Genomic DNA, 21,057 nt, shown 5'->3' on the forward strand with positions numbered 1-21,057 from the left:
TTCCCAAGTGGAGGTATGGCGTAATCACCTTGGCACCCTTTTTTTTTTGAAGATTTAAATTTTGCGTTTTGTTTTGAAAATCCTAAATTAGGAAATGATAACTCAAGATTTATCATGAAGTTTCCTAATTAAAATCTTAAATCTTCCTTTTGAATCCTAATTTCTACACTTCAAGATATATTATTAATTGTGAAATGTTGTGTAGGTATCAAGATGGCGACTCCCAAGCTCGAAAGATCTACAAGTTGGAAGACTCTCCTCAAGGAAAATCAAGCCAGATCAAGGATGATCAAGCAAGGACAAGGACGACCTTCTTCGATCCAGCCTAGCATCGACAAGGACGACCTCTTCCAATCCAGCGTTCCAAGGCGAGGTACATCATCATCCTGCAAATCAAGGACACAAGAAGTCAGAGAAAAGGGTTCGTTGAAGAAGTAGATAGTTCCAAAAGAATTAATTAAGGCTAACTTCTCAATGTTACCAAATTGAGTATCAACCAAGTGTCAAATGAGGTGGCATCCTAGTCATCACTTCTCCAGTCAGTGTGGTCCACCTCAGCATGTCCAAATTCAATGTACCTAACTCATGGAAGGTGGCACAAACTCCGATGTACCTACCCCGGCTATTCATTGGTTGAATTTTCCAGAGAGGACATGTGTCCAAGCAATACAATTTTATCATTGGTCAAGCATTAAATGTTATGTAATGGTTGTAACAAACCCTAATTAGGGTTTTTATTGTTGAATCTGGGCCATTGATCTCAAATTGATCTTACCCATCAAATTGTATTGTGGGCACTATATAAGCCCTGGCATTTCATTTTGTAAAAGCAATTAGATATAGAAAAAGTTGGAAGCCCTGACAGATAGAGAGTAGTTAGAAGGTGATTAGAATAGCAATTAGAGTAGAGTAGAGAGAGAAGGCAAGGATTGTTGCCAAGATGTTGTTGTAAAAGACTTGTAACTTCATTGAAGAAATGGTGAAATTTATGGGTCGATTCGACAATTTGCATGGTCTCTATACTTCTCATATTTGATTTCATGTTATTAGATGAGTGGAAGAAATGTGCTTGATTGATGGTGAAATTCACATATCCATACTACTAGCAGTTTGTTGATTGCAGACTTGCCTTGCGTAGTCAACTGGAATCGTTCAACTTAAGCTCAACTTCAATTGTCGCTTCTTCATTGATATGCATCAGCTTGATGGTGTCTATGCCTGTAGTGATGATTTGAACATCATAAAGCTTTCCTTCGAAGATCGCACTAGCCTTGTGGAGATGGTCCTGCGATGTCAAAACAAGACCTAGTTAGAATTTCATCAAAGATCATTCATTGCTCTTACATTCTTAGTGTTAGGATTAGATCCTTTCCTCGCCCTCATCTTTTTTCCTTTTTTCAAATCAAAGCTAGCAAGAGCCTGTGTTCCAGCAATATTCAAAGCAGATCAGACGTTCAATCATCAAATGTAAGTCCCCTTGTGATTCCAGCAAAATCACATCATACCACAGAGAGCTTATCCACACGTAGAGATCCTACAACGAAGAACCTTGGAGTCATCCTGATTGATCCTTTTCCGCGATATCTTCAGCAATCAGACGCTTTACTCAAGAGAGGATAAGGTACCCTTGGGTATTTTATTCTGTGTTTGATGGTGTACAAAATACACGTCAACACTATATGGTGCAACTTGAGGGTTTTTGAGTTCTTGTTCATGAACATTTGGTTTGCAAATGATTAAGTCCTTGTGTGGACTATAGCAAGCGCCTTGAGCATAGTATCTCAAAATTGATAAACATCTAAAAGGTCTTGGATTTAGGAGTCTTTTTAATCCAAGTTGTTATGTGAAAAGCAATGATAATGATATCATGATTGTTATTGTATGTGTTGATGAGCTTGCCATCATAGGAAGCATAGATATTGCAGTTTGATGATTAAAATTAGAATTGCGTGCGGATTTTGACATGTTGGATTCAGGCCTTCTACATTATTGCCAAGTGGTTGAGTTTTGATAGTCTAATCATTGCATCATCATGGTTCAAATCAAATATGTTACAAATATTTTGGAGCATTTTGGGATGATAGATTGTAACTCATCTTCTATAGATGGTTGATGGGTAGCTTTATATATCTTACATCCATTAGATTAGATGGTTTCTTTGTTATTAGCTATCTCTTTCAAATTTTGTCAAAAAGAAGAAAGCTTTCTCATTGGTTAGCTTCAAAGTGAGCTTTGTTGTATGTCAAAGGTACTCTTGACTTTGACAGATTTTATTAAAGGACAATAAATTTTGCACTAATTGGATATACAAACTTGATTGGACAAGATTAGTTGATACTTTGTGGTCTACTTCTTGGTACATCTTCTCTTTGGTTTTAGGAGTGGTTTCACGCCGAAGTGAGCTTCGACAACCATAGATCTATCTTCCATTGAGGTTGAATATAAAGTTATTGGGAGTGCTAACTATGAAGCAATTTGGTTACGAAGGATTTTGATATATTTTTGGCTTTATCAACATACTCCACTTTTTGTGATAATTAGGGAGTATTGAAGTTGGTGAAGAATCTAGTCTATCATGCTTGAACTGAACACACCAAGTTCATCATTACTATAGTCAACAATTGGTGGATTGTGAAAGCATTTCTCTTCATTTCTGCACTTCTCTAGAGCAATTTGCTATTTTAATGACTAAACCTTTTGGTCCTATCTATTTTCTCAAAATTAGGGACAAGCTTGGTGTTTTTATTGGTTTAGTCGTTAAGAGGGGTATTAAAATATTAGATTAATATTAAAATAATTGTATATGTACACTTGTTTGTAATAAGCAATTGTAGATAGTTTGTCATAAGTTTTTTTCGATTTTTTAGTATGTAATTACTTCAATTTTCAGTATATGATCGATAATATGATGTGATGCCCTCAACTTGAGAAACAACACCATTTCCTCTCAATCCCATTCTTTAGTTTCTACCAATGCATGAAAGGATTTTTTTTGTGTGCTTTTATTGCTAACAATGAGGTCCATTGTGATGAACTATGTGCAGCGAGCAAAAAGACTTTTTAGATGTCAAGTTGAAGACAAACAATGTATTGGTTACTAGTGAGAGTAGTGGCGAAAAATGTGGTTTTGCAACACATGATAAAGTCCGTCCCCATGAGGATGGTGAGGAGATATATGTGTACTATATTGAATAAAAGATTTCTCCTTTTGAATAGACATGTATGTACCTATTCACAAGGAGTTGTTTAGTGTGACCAAGGTTTCTATTGAGGAAGCATTGAGGCCATTTTGTGTGGGATCATGCTCAATGAGTTCCCCACATTTTATGTGAACAAAAATTATATTGCAACCTAGACAAATGTTTGTTTGGCATGGAGGGGATCTAATATCGAGGCTACATTGTTGATAGGGATGAAGCTAGAAAAGATTCGATTAATTGAAGGTTGGCTCTGCTAGGACCCTCAAAGAGATTTGCATCTTCCTTCGTTGAATACATTTCTATCACAAGCTAGGGATTTCCCACATTGATGACCTTGGAATCAAGTGGCAAAGGAGTTGCTTAGGCAAAATTTATTTGGATTGGGGCATAATAACATGCTTTGCTAAGCAAGGGAATCGGTTTTGCTCATTGCCAATTGTCATTCCCTTATATTTTTAAGTCATTTGAGATTGAGAAATGCTTTTGTTCAACACATGGTTATATCCTCATTAATAAGCACCTAGTTGTCTATTATAGTTAAAATTCATTAACATGGTTTCTAGATATCCAACATATTGTATGTAGCTCCTTGCCAGGTCAATGATCAACAAAGGATTATATAGTCCATTGTCAATGCCGAAGAATCCTTATGAATTACTCCCAATGGATTTAGTATCAAGAGTCATAGTTTAAAGACTCTCCGAGTACTCTACAAAACTCTGCAAACTCTTGAGTCCTTGAATTGGCTGAGTTGAGTCAACCAAACTCCCATGCCTGGCCGAGTCTTGGAGAGTACTCGATTGAGTCATACTCCAAGACTCTCCAAGTCTCAAGCTCGTACTCTTGAGTCTTGAGCCTCAGACTCTTCTATCTGATGCTTGGACATAATAGCCATGCTTTTTTAAGTGAATTTTCAACTTGTTTTTGGTCATTTTTTGCTCTTATCTGCTCATTTCACCCAATTAAGCATCAACATAGCAAGAAGATGATGTGAGAATAATTTTTTTAAGGATTTAAAGCTGATCAAATCATCAAACAAAAGCAGCAAAATTGGATGTAATGGAGGAGAACGAAGACACTTTTGAAGAAACAATCTATCATCATTTTGATATTGACTTAGCTTCTAGTTCAAGACTTGAAAAATTAAAGTTACACTAGGAGGGAAAGTCGAAGATTTAGATTGTACTTGGTGGTTGTTTTCATTTTGACATATTATCATATGTAAACAGTTATAATACTGTTATACATTTATTATTTATAATTTTGTTGTATTACAATGTATTGTTTGACTTTGAAACTTTGAAATTTTAAGTTTTTAGAGTTTGAGGATCATATGACGTGTAATTTTTTTTAATTATAACAAATTGATAGTCAAAGTAGACTTTTAGGCTATCTAAATGCATTAATTTCCTTTTTTTTTGTGTAATTATGAAGTTTTTTTGCGGAGTTTTTTCTTGAGCCTGTGCTGAGTCACGAGTCCAAGTCAAAATTTTGGGCTGCTGAGTTGAATCCGAGTCTGAGTTTTCAAACTATGATCAAGACAACCCACACCAAATCATGGTCATCATTGTGTTTATGTTGTGGTTGACAAGTTCTCCAAGATAGATACCTTTTAGGAAGAGTATTTCCTTAGAGAGCATTGATGAAATCTTCAAGAATGTGGGTTAAATTTGTATTTCTACAAGGTCAATAGCTTTTTGAATATCTTTAGGTCCACTTTCTGGTCCATGAATGATTTCTAAATTTTCCAAGTTGATTGCTTTTCATTTGCAAACAAATAGATAGATGAATGTAGTTAATCACATGATTTTTCAACTACATAGGATGTATCATTCAAAACATCCACGAATGTAGATGAATCTACCATAATCCTGCAAATTCACAAACTGGGCTTCTCACAACTTGCTTTTACACAATCTCTTTCAAGTGTCTTGGGTTCCAATGCTTGGTCCCAAATGACAGAGCCTTACCTTTGGCCTCCTAGAAGCCTCCCCACATACAAAAAGACCTTGTCAAAGTAGGAAAATTTGCTGAACATATTCACCATATCTAGTTTTAGGTACACAACATTCTGTTGAAGATCAATGCTGAGTAATTTCTGTTTTGACTAGCACAAGGTTTTGCATTAATATCAAGTTGGTAACAAGGTATAGTTGTTTTATAGAAGAAGAGACTAAAAGGGTTGAATATAAAACCTAAATCTCTAAAATACAGGACATAGATCAATACCAAGGAGGTGGGGGAAGATGCCTTTGAACTCAACCTCCCAACCTATCTTCGTTTTACTTTTCACCCTATTTTTAGTGTGGAAATTTTCAGGCCATTCTTTCCTCCATATGGGAAAGATCTGATGTGGCAGCGCTTTTGAAGCTTATAAAGATGAATTCTAATTGTGTGAAACCAAATACAATAGAGCAGATAGCTGACATAGAGAAAAGAGATACAAAAACAAATTTCACTATATTAAGGCAGGTTAGGTCTTTTATCAAGGAAACTTTTCTATTAGGAGCTAGATTTGGAAAATATTTTTCATATTTGGTCCAACTCCAAGAGATACTCAAGGGAGGACATTTAGTCAAGTGGTGCATGAGACAACATTAATTGAAAAAGAAACAAAAAAATATTAGCTCATCTTGTTGAGTTTGCATTTCCTTCATGTTTCCCAGATAATTTAAAACAAAATCTATGAAGGATTTGACAAAGCAAAATGACCCCCAAAGGACCATCTCAAAATCATGAACTAAAAAGTAAATATATTAAGTTCTGATATTTTTTTGAATTTTCTGAAATTTTGTGCTTTTATGATTTCCATAATGTGACAGATCCTCTCATTTCTTGAGGGCACACTTGTTGCATACCTCTTATTTCAGATTTCAATTTCACATTATATGTTTAGTTTTTTCATTTTCTGCTAAACCACTATAAAAGGAATAACACCGAAGTGTAAGAAGCAAGCAAGACATATCTTCAAAGAGATTGCACTGTTGTACATTGGTATCAGAGAGTCTTGTTCCATGTTTGTATGCCCCAGCAAATGAGCACAAACTATAAGAAATATGGTCTCTAAGGCAAACTATCCTTTAAATTATCTTCCTTATGGTTCAAATTAGAAAGGCAGAAGAATGTTCTTGAACTAGAAAGGCTATTAGTTATCACATTGAAGATAGACATAAACTTTTGTGTATTTATTTTTCCTTGAGTTAAATCTTGGCTTCCCCCAATAGTGAGTTATTTAGTTTGTTTTGCCCGTCTTTACAAGGGGCTTGGTATACTGCTTAATCTAATTTTACTTTGGAGACTCTGAAAACACATTGAAGCTCCTGGAGGAATAAGATTTGCATTTAAAGTCTGTGGGAACTATTTTCTTATCCAATGTCTTGATGTTGAAACAGTTTCCTTGGTTTAATACACATAAATTGAATTTTTCTAATTAGAAGAATATAAACATAACACATATTCCATTTTTCTGTATGGATTATTTTAGTTTGAAACTGCTACTTGAAATTCTGTCTTGCTTTTGGAATCATTATTTGAAAATATGAGTTCTTTCCTAGAGTCTGATGCAGAGCAGGTCAACAACTTCACAAAACAACATGAATCAATCACCTAAAAGGCTCACAAGACCCCAAAGTGTAAATCTTTCTCCCAACTCACCCATCTCTTCACTAGGCTTCTTAGCAATAGGCTGGTTTGGGCACAAATCTGGTGTAGGCTTCCAACTGATTCAATACCTCAAGGGCAGGCTTCTAAAACATCTTATGGCATCAAGACAAACACCTTCCATGCATTGGTATAGATCTCTAACAAGTTTGGTAGTGAGACACTTCACAACCAGGCCAAACTCCTAGTAGCCCTACAATACTGTTGTTTCAGGCATAACTTTTTGTACAAACAGAATCAGGACAAAACAAGGGCATTTATGGATACCCATTTGGCTTGCCTACAACATGTCAAGCCTGTTATAGGGGTTGTTTCAGAAAGTGCCCCTCTGTTTTTGACTGGTATTTTGGCAATTAGGCGTAATTAGGCCACTTTTCCAAAACAAGTGCCAAAGATTCAAATGCCAAACTTAAAAACTCAACTCCACAGTGTGAGACACATCACGTAGGGCCCAAGGAAGTGGATTTTAACATCTACCTTCATTGTCCTAGTGCTACATAACAAATTCACACTTCTACCAATACTCGCAAGTCTAACACATGAAGATGTTAACTAAAACTCGCTCAAAGGGCTTCAAACTTCATCACCTGCAAAAATGCTTCAAAACCCATCTGGAATACCCCTAGCCCATCCATCCCACTGTTTTGGGGAAGTTGGCAACGATGGAATGGAGATTCATTGATATTTCTGCCTTCAAACCCTTGAAACAAGGGTTTCTGGATTGTTTTCAGAAATGTTGCTGTAAAATGCACCGAACAAAATGAAATCTTATGAAACCAGTGCCAAATTAAAGGGGATTCGATGCTCTTTCCAATGCCACCGGTTTGAGATCATAACTCCTCCGTACAGGCATGCTATTCACGCTGCAACAGAGAAAAACCAGGAATAATGCAGGAAAACAAAGCTTACTTTTATTGTTTCTCCTTCCAAATCAACTCAACAACCCTTGCCTCGAGTCAAAGAGGCAAAGTTATATGTTTTTCCAACCAACCAACATGGAAACCAACGTTCATAACCAACTTTTCAACTTGTGACCATTGGTTCTTCCAAATACATCACAATTACATCGAATGCAACATTATCACTTGGCTATACATTTTGACAAACTTGACAAAACTCCACACCTGGACCCTACATGACTCATATACATCAAAAATGGTCCCAGAGGACATTATTACATATGAAGAAACACGAAACTCAACTTTAGACCTTTATGTATGTTGTTGACGCAAAGATGACCAAGGTGCTCTTGCACCAGAGTCAAATGGGTGAAAATTAAATGTTTAGTTTGTTTCTGCTACTGGTTTTGTTGTTAAATTTATTGTTTTCTACATTTTTTGTTAACTCGTGTACTACTTAAAGTGCTTTCTTGTTTAATAGAATCATTGTGAGAATATGAGTAACTTTCCTAGAGTTAACTGGGTGAAAATTTAATTTTTAGTTCGGTTCTGGTACTGGATTTGTTGTTAAATACACTAGATTATTATTTATTGCATTTATTTCATATTGCAGGGGCATTTGCTGGTTTAGGATTTCTATCATGGTATCTTGCTGGAAAAATTAATTTATTTGACAGAAAAGGTCATGCTTCCAAACTCTGCATCATTTTCCTTCCACTATTAGCAGCTGCCCTGGTTGGTGTGTCAAGAGTAGATGATTATTGGCATCACTGGCAAGATGTGTTTGCAGGAGGTCTTATAGGTTGGCATTCTTTGTCTTGGTCATCATATATTTATTGGTTATGTATTTTTAAACATCTTGTGTCAGACCTTGCATTATATTCTTTGAAATTACTTGCTTCTCAGGAATGGTTATTGCGACACTATGTTATCGACAGTTCTTTCCAGCACCATATGATTTAAATGGTGAGGACCCCTTTTGTCTATTTTTATTTGTGTATATATGATCATTATTTATTTGTTTGTTTTATCATTGATTATTATTAGCATGTCAACAGTCAAAGCATATGCTTACTTTAAGGGAACCGAAAATGCATTTCAGGACTGACTTTATTGTTATTATTATTTTTGATCAGTAATTGTTATATTTGTATTTATTAAGAAATAGAGTCTTACAGATTTCATGAAGGAGCCGAAATTCTGAAAATCTCCCATAACTATCTGCCAAAGTATTCATGTCCTAACACCCCCCATGTTGCCGTTCTATCCTAACACCCCCATAGCTATAGACATATATAAACATAGATATAGATCCAATTGTTTACCATTGTTTAACATAATCGACTACTGCATACAAAAAGCATTGCTAAACAGATTCATTCTGCTATCACTATATCCTTGCCTTTGTTACGAGGAGATTGCCCCTGCTTGACTGTAGTATTGGAAGGTCCTGCCTCTGCGTGCTGCTTTGGAGGGAAGCCAATCCAAATGGTTAGCCTTGCTTTCTTTTTCAAGCCCCTCAGTCTTCCTCTCTTGCGGCGTGAGGAGGATGCTTCAGATGCATGAGGGGAACGCTCACTGTGACGTCCCCATTTCTACAGCTCCCAATGAAGATAATGAGGCTCCACAACCTTCAAAACATCCTTTACCTCCGTGAAACCAATTTGGGTAGACGCCCTATGAACCTCCTTATTACAATTTGCACTCCAGATGAGAAATGGGTGCAATGGAGGAATGAATTCGCTCACTTGAAGCCACGCACCCCCAGGGCATACAAAGCCTTTCCCTTCGTGTGCCGTTGCTATCAAACTTTCAAAACCCCCCGCCATTCTTCTCTAAGGCAATTTTCAACCAGCCACCTGGCAGTTTCTTTCGTCTCTAGCTCAAAGCACCATGCAACAAACATAGATGCAATGTCTGCTTTGCATCGGTATTTGTATGGAGTACTTAGGTATTCATTGCCGAAAACAATCTTGACCCGAGTCAAGAAATCTTTTTGTTTCAAACTTGAATATGTTGGATAGCTGCTCATCTGAGATCAATCCCTAGTGTTAATTTTAACACTTTCAGATTGACATAACTTAGAATTTAGATTTAGTTTCTAATTAGTTTGTTTAACTGAAAGAAAATGACAACATAGAAATGAACAAATTGAGAGCAAGATACAGGTACCCTGGGAAAACCTCCTAGTAGGAAAAACCCAGCCAGAAAAGATCCTTAGATCTGATTATGGATTATAGTTATGTAATCATTACAACACTTATCTCATGTATTTGCAGGTTCAGATGTTGCTATCACAAGAGGTATGAGGTGACTGCCTTCAACAATCACTTGCTGTCATATGAAGGATAGATCCCTTACCCTAGATTGTAGGCCTTCAAGGAATTCGCTGTGTATAACCTAGATGGCAGTCCTTGAAGCAGTTCACTTTGTATACATAAATGGTAGTCCTTCCAGTAATTCGCTGTACATGTATGAATGGCAGACCTCCAATCAGTTCGCTGTGCATTCACTGAATTTTGCCAACACCTCAAGATGAATTTCGCACCTCCTAATGGTAGATGAAGGTTGCTATAGTTGCAGATGACTGAAGTTCGCACTTAGGCAAGCATGAAGATTTTCGCATAAGATGAAGGAGCTAATTGACTTGAGTGAATAACAAATGAATCTTGATCTTTTATTTATATGGAGCGAACTCCTTAACTAGGTCGACTTTTCCAATAATTAAACTTTTAATTATTTCCTTTTAACTGCCTTGTTAATAGGGTCGGCCCTATTGGATAGCACGCTGAGTGTTTATTTGATATAGCGTGGGGGATAGGGCCACGTTGGAGGGAAAAGGGGCCATCCCTTATTTGGGCGGATTCCAATGTTGCCCAAGGCAATATGAATCCGCCCTTCCCTAATTAATATCAACACCTAGAACACTAGCATTCGCTTCGAAGTAGTTAAAGAAAAGTTTGCCTCCATCTTGCTCCGTTGAGAGAGCTCTTACCCATGGATTCAACAATTTCGCTTTGAAATTAATGATAAAAAACTTCGCCACCTTCTTCTTATGGACGGTAAGCCAATCGTACCTTTTGCCAACCAGGAAATCAATGCCAAGTGTATGAAGATTTATGTCCAGCTCGACTTTAGCCGTAAATTCCAGCATGGCAAAATCCATTAAATGGTCATGACATCCTGAAGCACATTGCTTTGAAGGTGGCCACCCAAATTTCACCTCCACCTACCAATTCGTACCTCAGCCGAGAAATGTGCCACCAAAACTTCTCGGGAGATGAGTCTCAAGTTCACATGTATATCGGCAGATTTGGGCTAGATATGCTTGATCACACAAGCATCCCACCATCAACTTTGCATTAATGGCAAAGTCCTTTCCCATCGATTTAAGCCAAAACATAGAAAAGGGAAATGTCTATTATCTCCGCCATCGAAGCTTAGCTATCCATCCCCTCCGCCAAAATTTGAATTCAAAAGATTTCAACCACCTTACCGTTGGGGCCAAACAGGTGAATTTGTGTTTTACCCTCTTGGAGTTCGAAAGTGAAAATGGCACATTCATCCGCTTCTCGATTGCCCTCTCTCTTGATGTGGGTCACTATGAAATTTTGAAAGGATGAGAGAAGTCGCCTAATGCTTTGGATGCCATGATCTATTTTCCAATTATCATCACTTCCCTTTAAAATTGCATGAATAATAATCTGGGAGTATCCCTCTAAATGAAGGTTGGCCACTCTCAATTTTGCGGCCAATTGTATTGCAAAGAGTGCAGCGTTAGCTTCCGCCACATTATTTGTGTTCCTGCCAATGTTTTGCATTCCCTTGGCTAAGATATAACCCTTTTCATCTCATGCAATACAACCCGCACTTGAAGGTCCAAGGTTGCCACAAGTTGCACCATCAAAGTTTATCTTGATCCAGTTCTAGTCTGGAGGAGACCATGAGATTATCTTTTCATTAGTAAACGAAGGATAAACCCTTGAAAGCCCATTAACGGGCTGACTTTATTGTTATTGCTTGTAAGAAAAATGTTCATTATGATATCAACGCACATCAGTGCATGAAGACTTGCTCAACTACTTACAAGATGGCTAGTACAACGTTGGAGTGGGCAGCAAATGCTTAAAAACTAGAGTCCATAAATAGAATAAGTATACATGCCTTCTGAAACAGAATGTGAATAACCACGCGACAATTCAGTTAGAGCAGATGCAAAGTCCAAACTTTAAGAGTGATATAGTTTGATATATCTCCTAATCTTTTTTTAATGAACATGACCATGAAGTCTTGGCCCCGAAACTCTGTAAAGGCTTAATAGTTTATGAGGCCTGGAAATTTGATGGTTAGTCATTGGAGTCTATGGAACCTATTAAAGTAATTATGTAATGTTTCTATAATGGTCATTGTAGCCTTAGTCATTTTGTTTCTTTTTAGAGTGTTTCTTTTGTGTTTCTATTATTGATTGTTTTCGTTATGGAAAGATTGTCTTGTATTCTTTATTTAAGGAGCTTGCCGTCTCATTCTTGTCTCCTTTTGTAATTATCAATTTAATCAATAATATTTACATGGCATCAGAGCTTAGGTTCTTTTTTGGCGAATTATTTTACTAAAAAAATTCGTGGGTTTTCTGATTTTTTTCCACAAAAAGTCAGTGAAGGGTTTTGCTTGGTTTTTCCACAAAGGGAGTTTTATTTTTGTTTACTACTTGTGATGGCTACGAGTAAAGTTTTTGAACAGACTGGTGGGTTTTGTATCATTTTCTCCTTAAAAATTGTTGATAGGTTTTCTAATTTTTCTCCACAAAAAATCATGAAGGGTTTTACATGATTTTCTCTTAAAAAATTGTGGGTTTTTTGTTCTTTTTTTGCACAATTTTTTCACTAAAAAATCGTGGCTTATTTCTTTGCTAGAGGGTTTTTTGATTTTTTCCACAAAAAATCATGAAGGGTTTTGCTGTTTTCTGGGTTTTCTGATTTTTTTCTAGAAAAAATCATGATGGGTTATCTAGGCAAGTTTTGAGAAGCTGATCTCAATGTCTCTAGATAAATGGATGGATGGCTTTGTTACCCAACATCATTGGTGGAATGATTGTGGTAGACTTGGTCATAAGTTTTGCAAAACTAGGGAGAGTCTTAGCAATAGGCTCATGTCGTAGAGCATTCTGAGGAGAAGGGGGCAGCCTTCTATGCATTCGTGGCTAGATGACCTGTAGATTATGTCAAGTCTTTTGTAGGGTAGTTCGTAGAATGACCATTAAGAGAGGGTATTAAAGTAATTATGTAATGTTTCTATAATGGTCATCTTAGCCTTAGTTGTTTCGTTTCTTTTTAGAACGTTTCTTTCATGTTTCTATTGTCGATCGTTTCCGTTATTGTAATGTCCTCATTTTCATGAGGATCAGTTCGTAGAGGGGTTTGGTCTATTACTTGACCTTCGTAGGTCAAGGAGTTGATAAGAAGGGCGCTTGTGCAGTTGCTTGTGGCTTCATGTAATGCTCGCCAAAATACCCTAGAGAAATAAAGCAACTAACTTACTAATGGAGATAAAATTTTTTTGAAATAACATCTAATACAACACATAACATCATCTATAAATTACATCCATTAACATCTAATCATTACGAACATGGATCATAATACATAAAACTAATTATGCAAGCGGAATAACATAACATCACTATCTTCTCCCTAGGGTATCTCAATGTCATTACTTATACTACCAACATAAGCAATAACAATCTACTCATTTCCATTACAATACTTAAGATGTTCATTAACAATGCAATACACTTAATTCCTATCTTTCATGTTATGCAACTTACTATCTTTATCCCAACATGATAAGCTATACTTTCAATGCAACCCAATCCATATTGCTTAAGTTCATTTTATTAACCAATTCCAAAAGGTCCTAATCCCCTTGTATATTTCTTCCACTATCGTAATCACATTTCCTTTTACTAAGATTACCTAAATGCAAACTGTACATGATTCCTTTCTATTTATTACAATTAACCACAATAAGAATTCCATTACAACATCCAATAACATTAATCTATTTCATTTCAAGATAAATCCATCAATCCGTCTAATGACGTGAATCCATTACTTTCAAGTATAAGAACATGATACATCTCAATATTCTTTTCTACAATCAAATGCTATGTCCGAAGGCAACATCCACTATAACAAATACATGATCTATACATCAAGAGCATAGCTCTCCTAACACCTAATCTCATCCACATCTTTACATGATAATTACATTATAAATAACATAACATCAATTACATCCGTCTGCTACAATAATCATCCATGAGCTGCGATGAAGAAGAATCCACAATCACGCATGAAGAATCCAAGAAGACATCCCAATAGAAGAAGGCATCAACTACCTGACCATGTGGAACCAAAGGAACCACCCCCTTGTGCTAGGAGATGACACAAGGTCCCAACATACACTCTAGATCTAAGCTGACACCTTACAACCAAAGAGACTCAACAACTAAAGCACTACAACAATACATAATTATAAGTCAATCACAAGGCAATCACAAATATGAACTCCCAGAGGCGTTTCAATCAATCAAGATATAAACGATCAACAAGCATAGGACACATGTAGGAGTGGAGTGTCATCACATGCTATCCTCCAAAAACATAGAAAGCACTACCCTGAAAGACACAATTGCGATAGACATGTGGAGCCATCTCAACCTAATAGAGAATCAAGGGAGATTGACTTGCCATCGCAATGGCCTTCCCAAGCTTATCCTAAAACATCCTCCCTAGGATCAAGTCTTGGGGCTCACAACTATTAATTATCTTGATTAGATGAATCCTAATTATGCAACCCATCTAATTAATTATTAATGTTATCACTTGTTTACAATAAGCAAAACTTCCAATGTGCCCTGACGGTCTAGACTCTAAGCATCCTTACAAGGAACCTCCTAGCAGACTATCTCTCATGACCCCGATCATCACATGAAAGCCCGCTGCCCCTAACATGTTCCAAAACAACAACTACAACAACAAGGAGGCTCATAGCAACATCCAAAAGAATCCATAAGCAACTCATATGCATTCAAAGCCATCTATAACAATCAAGAGCCTCAATGCAAAATAATGAATCAAAAGCCATCTCAAGGGCAATCAAAATCTGACATAAACATGAAATAGTCCTCTACAACAAGGCTCATCAACTTGCTGGGGCAACACAAAACAAAAACCTCATAATCACAACATATCAACAAGTGAAGAAGCATAAAACCACTACGACAAGGCATATCAACTTGCCGAAGCATAAAACCATATCAAATAACCAAATCAGGTAAAAATAAAATGTTGGAAAACATAAAAAAGCTTCAACATAAGCCTTTGGTACAAGAACAGATTCAGAAAAACCAGAACAGATTGAGAAAACTGACCAAAACACACAATCTGAGCAGATTAGCGCATTTGTGACGTAGTGTCACGCATTTGCTAAACCCCGCAACGCATATACAAGACTCTACAGTGCATTTACAAATTCATACAGCGCATATGACAAATTCTATTTCGCATCCACAGAAAGTTACAACGCATATGATAACTAATACCACATTTACCAAATTCAAAATCGCATATAAAACACAGTGGAGCGCATATGCCCAAAACAAACTCGCCTTTGCAATAGGATTTAACGCATACATTCTATTAGTCCATTTGCAAAAATCAACTCTCGAACTTAGAAAATTTGCGAAAAGAAAAGAAATTCAAGGACGCAATAATAAGGCCTGAGTAAGGGCTCAATAGAGACGCCCAGGCAACACAAAGAGATTGATATAAACAAAATATAAAACCATAAACAATAATGAGAGTAAATACAAAACATAGCTTCACCATTCTCGGCCATAGCTCACTTAGGAAGAGATACAGAGAGCACTGTTCGAATCGAAAACACTTCCAAGACCTCAAAAGCACAATAAGGCTCTGAATACCGATCCAAATCCAAACTCAAAACACAAGCCATGAACAAGAATAACACAGACAAACTCACAGAGCTGTGCGTTCATGTCATGGCCAAAGTCATAGAATAAATTTCTTCCTAAAACTATATTATAAAACTATATGCTATAATTTTTCCATGAAATATTTAGCCCCAAAACCACAGGAAACTGTAGAGATAGATTTATTTTTCCCAATACACTGGAAAACAATCTTTTCTGCAGACATGGAGAAAACAAGATTCGAAAAATAAAATGCAAAAGAGAGATTCTCCAACCTGGAATTTGAAGTGATGGAAAGGAAAATTTGAAGAAGCGCAATAATCCAAAGCCAAAATCCTCATACTCCAAATCAAATGCAGAAGAAATCTTCCAAATGGTAACACGACACAATGCACAGGCTGCCGAATAAAAAGAATTGCATTAAAAAACCTAGCCTCAAAACTGGCCAATGAATATAATCCAAAAACCAATAAACCTTACCTACCCCACCATATATTATATTTGACCAATAACGATTAACGGTAGGTAGGAAATATAATAAAACCCATTTACCAAGTATCAAGAGAATGTAATTATAAAAATACTATAAGCACTATTTACCAATGCATTAGTAATAACAATGCCCTATAAATACTATTGGCTATTTTAAATAAAGCCAATTAAACAAATAAATAATTAAATACAAATAACCAAAGTAAAAATAAATAAATAAAAGCGATCAATAAAATATTAATCGACACTAAAGTGTAAAAGCAAAATTGATTAAACAATAATTAAATAATTAATAACAATTAAACAATAAATCAATAAATAATATTTAAACATTAAATACTAAATAAACAATAAATCAATAATTAATAAATAAACACTAAATCCCAAATAAATAAATAATCAAATTAAACTATTATAATCCATCAATCAATTAAATAAATAAATAAACAACTACATACTCATAAAACAAATAAGAGCCACATCTCACTGAATTACATGGCGAATCACGCCAAGACAATTGACAACCCAATGTAGACATCTTAAGCCTAGAGTATATGAAGGGAACTCATGCCATCTCCAACAACTTGCCATTGGGATTTAGAGACACGCTAGACCTGTCAAGCCAGGTGGAGTCGATGTTTGGTATTTGCAAATCCTGCATCCACAAAGCCACGATACTACATATAAAAATATATCATAGACAAGCAGGTGATAGAGAATCGCAACACCACATCATGTTCGCAATGAGTGATGTGACATCGTCCCTATCACGAAGACAATCATAGAACACACATACACATCATAATGCCTAACATCACATATATCCATGAAATAGGGTTAGTATGCCATCAAATCCATAATCAATATAATCCATTCAACATAGCAAAACATATATAATCCATTCAACATAGCAAAACATATAGGATCCATCAATATATGTCCACCATATAGCATGATCATAAATAGCAGATATCATCAACCACATAGGTCATCAAGTAGCATATGTCCATATAGTGTCTAGCATCATCATAAACATCTGAAATATAAAATAGAGTCATAGTCCTAATCGAAAACATAAAAAATGAGTCTAGAAGTGTCTATCATGCATGAAACAAAAGACAAGTTGAGGAGGGACACTACATTTCACATTTTATTTTTATATGATTTTTGATGAGATAATGTATTCTCACGTATGATGTCACGTATGAAGTTAATTGCACTTTATATTATAATGTGATTTTAACATTATCTAAAGTGCAATTAAATATTATTTTTAAGATGCAATTAAATATTATTTTATTAAAAGAGAATCTTCTAGAAAGAGACCGATCCGTGTGAGGAAAAGAATGAATAGGGGATGAAGCTCATTGTTTTGGATCGAATGTTTTGACACCTTATTTGTTTGTTAGCTTGTGGAACCAAGGGTTTCTGCAGTTTATCTTCAGCCATTGGGAACGAAAAACTCTCAATTGGTAATGCGATTTTGAGGTTGTGAAATATCTTCCGAATTATCGTTGGTTGTGGGCTCTACCTTAGGAGTTCAACTGGGGCTAAAATTTGTGGCCAAGGGCCAAATTTACTTGCAGACTTGGTGATTCAAATTGAGACAATAATTGGGAGGGTTTATGCTCCATCGATTTGTGCTAGAGAGCTGGATATCCATCTTGAGCAATCTGATTTATTTATCAGACACTTCCAGCTATTCAAATCAGTTTAGGAGTGGAACGATTTTACTCATAGCACCCAATTGCTGCATCGATTTCTACCCTAGGCTGGAGCTCTCACTTTGGGAGAAGCCAATGATGCTTTTTGATGCTTGAAAGGTGGCGTAGAAGCTGGTATTTATTTATTTACTGTCTGAAGCAATCAGAACAGGGGCAGTAGCAAAAAGGCCACTATTTGGGTACTAGGAGGTCATTTCCAGTGGAGCTGCATTGCAGATTTATCCTCTCTCTAAGGCGACTTCTCGTACCAGGTTTCCATGTATTTAGTAGTGCATTGATCATATAGGGAACTTGCTGTTGTAGATGTTTTTAATCAGATATATTCTTGAAGTTGTTTAATGAATGTAAGTCAAAGAGCCAAGGCATCTATATTTTATTGTATTTGGTGATTGCATATTAAAGGAGAAATAAGTTGCAGGCCATTATTTGATGGTATGTCCATTTTCATGATGATAGTAGTTTGCATGCCAAGTGTTTGTGAAAATGTCTCTTGGCTGTAGGTGCATATTCTCATTTGGAAATTATATATATATATATATATGCATTGGAAAGGTCTAAAGTAGTCATTTATGCATTGAGTTTATAGTTTAGATATTATAAAAATCAATTGCAATCGTTGCATGTGCCTTGGTGTCAATAACACGCAATTATATCAGACTGATAACTCTGTCCAGCAAGCTAGAAGATTATATGTGAATTGTTTGACAATATTCCTTGAGCCATAAAAGGCAAGGTTTTACATCAGATTGGTCAAGGATATTACAGTTATGGAAAGATCGTCTTGTATTCTCTATTTAAGGAGCCTATCATCTCCTTCTCGTCTCCTTTTGTAAGTATAAGTTTAATCAATAATATTTATAGAACTCAATGTCATCATCAACGTATAGAATATTTATGACTTGTGTAATGATGAAAGTCAATCAAATTACCTTCTCTCTGACCATTGGAAGGAATTGTCCTAACATACAATGGGAAGGACAACATTAACATGTGGCTAAACGTGATGTCATGGATGCCTTTGTTGTTATATGAAGGTTCATATATGAAACATAAAGATGAAAATTCTGAGTTATAATTGCATGCTGCAAGCAAGGCATGTTGTAGAATTTGAACTTTGTGATTGCTACAGTACAGTGTTCTACATTGCAGCAAGGCTTTATGTTGTGGTGTGAGCCAAAGTTTGTGTCAAAGCAAAGAAGAATCAGATACAGGATGGACCAAGGAATTGGGATAGCTTCTTTTGTTCATAATATCTTGTTCTTTCTCATCTTTGAACCTCAACTAGTTTTTCTACTCTCTAACAGATTGTTTTCAGATGCTTGATAGTTTTGTGATTGTTGATTCTATCTTTTTAAATTGTATCCTTCTAATTCATTTGTTTCAAAATGCTTTATATGATAATGATTCAAGATTCTATCTTTGACACTTTCTTTCTAAATTATTTGTTTCAAACTTCTTAATGGCTATATTTTCAATAGTTCCTGATTGCCATGCCTTATGAAAAGGCTCTTGTTTATCATCATTTGGAGCATTTATTTTTAGTCAAAGCTGCATTGAGTCTTCCCAACTAGTTATATGATAATGCTTACTCACTTCTACACTAGATGGAAGAATAATCTGTCATTCCTCACCTGTTATTTTGAGGGAGCAGAGGATTTTTGTTCCTTTAACACACTAAATATGCCTCAAAAAAGAAAATTTTACATTTTGTACACAGGAACATGGCCCGTGTTCCTCTTCTTACTAGTACCTTTTTGGGATATGGTAAGAAAATTTTCTGCTAAGATAAAGATCTTACGTTTTCCAGTAGAATCAGGATATTGTAAGTTCTAGTATATTTTGCAATTCTTTCAACTCTAGTCAACCAATTATCAGCATTTGAGGAAAATAAGCAACATTATTTATATGATATGTCTAAGAAATTTCCATAGGAAACTTTTCAATTTCAAGGGAAATTTCCAGGAGAGGTATGTAGATTTAAGGAAACTTCATTTTAAGTCACTTGACACCCCCATATGTGCCTCCAAGATGGACACGTTTGTGATCTTGGAGATGACTACCAAGGGTCAAGGTATGTGTCTCTTGATAATTATGGTCTAAAGTGACAGTTTTATACACGCATTTAATTGTGCAACAGTTGTGACTGGGTATTAAATTGTTATCATGGAGCATGGTTTGAACTTTGCAAGACAAATTCAACTAGGGTATGAAACCTTTTAATATGGGACAAAATAATAGAAGAAGTTGAATTGGTCGTTCTTTTGTCTCTTTGCATGGGAGCCATTTCAAATCCTTTAAGTGATTTATCTCCCTTAGCATAAATATATCTCTTGAGGGACAAGAACAAGCAATGGGAGAAGTTTGGAGTGCATTGAATAGAATTTAGTTATGGTCGAGATTTTGAGGCAGAAGATGACTCTACAACTAAAAGTAGCTGAGATCAGAAATCATGCATGTTGAATAAGCAAGTAATTCACAATGATGCAAGCTAAAAGAGCATAATACAGGTGTGAGTAAAATCTACAGTGCACATTAAAGACGAAAGATTGAGTGATTGACTTTTAAGAACTTTCAAGATGATAGTGGAGCTGAGCAATAGCAGCTTCAATTTTTTCGAGTTTTCTCACTTTGATTTTCTCTAGGGTAAATTGTTTTGTCTCTCTTTTCATTCATGTTTAATTCATTTGCTAGCTACTATCATTCAATGCAAATAATTTTACATCTCAGGCATATGAAAAAGCATTTAACGGACATGTCTAGCTGATTACTAGTAAACTCATTTATAATAACAAATAGAACTAAAATCTCACATCTTTGTTAAAGAATCAACAAATCTTTATTGAATTATTTCTCTCATGGAATATAGAAAAATAACATGCGAGTAGGATTGGGGGAGTTTGGTACTATATGCAATAAATGTAGACATGCGTGCTACCATGTATATCATTTCATAATGAATATATCATGTAGATGGTATTCATAGAGCTGTAGTAACATCAATTCACAGCCCTAGGAAGGTCACAGCATCATTTTTCCATCACTGATGCAAAACAAATGTTAACATGAGTAAAGGACAGCAATAAATGAAG

At 35.8% G+C, this 21,057-nt stretch overlaps 1 protein-coding gene across 6 annotated transcripts in view; it reads left to right on the forward strand.

Moving 5' to 3' along the window:
- The window catches only part of LOC131059911 (lipid phosphate phosphatase 2), a 95,064-nt gene that overhangs the window by 54,797 nt on the left and 19,210 nt on the right, over nt 1–21,057 (forward strand). For all 6 annotated transcript variants that reach the window (XM_057992978.2, XM_057992976.2, XM_057992977.2 and 3 more), the window contains 2 exons: nt 8,373–8,561; nt 8,666–8,725. In XM_057992978.2, the coding sequence (XP_057848961.1) occupies nt 8,373–8,561; nt 8,666–8,725 (249 nt within the window). The remainder of the gene's footprint in view (nt 1–8,372; nt 8,562–8,665; nt 8,726–21,057) is intronic.

Source organism: Cryptomeria japonica, chromosome 1, assembly GCF_030272615.1.
Source record: "Cryptomeria japonica chromosome 1, Sugi_1.0, whole genome shotgun sequence".
NCBI lineage: Eukaryota > Viridiplantae > Streptophyta > Pinopsida > Cupressales > Cupressaceae > Cryptomeria > Cryptomeria japonica.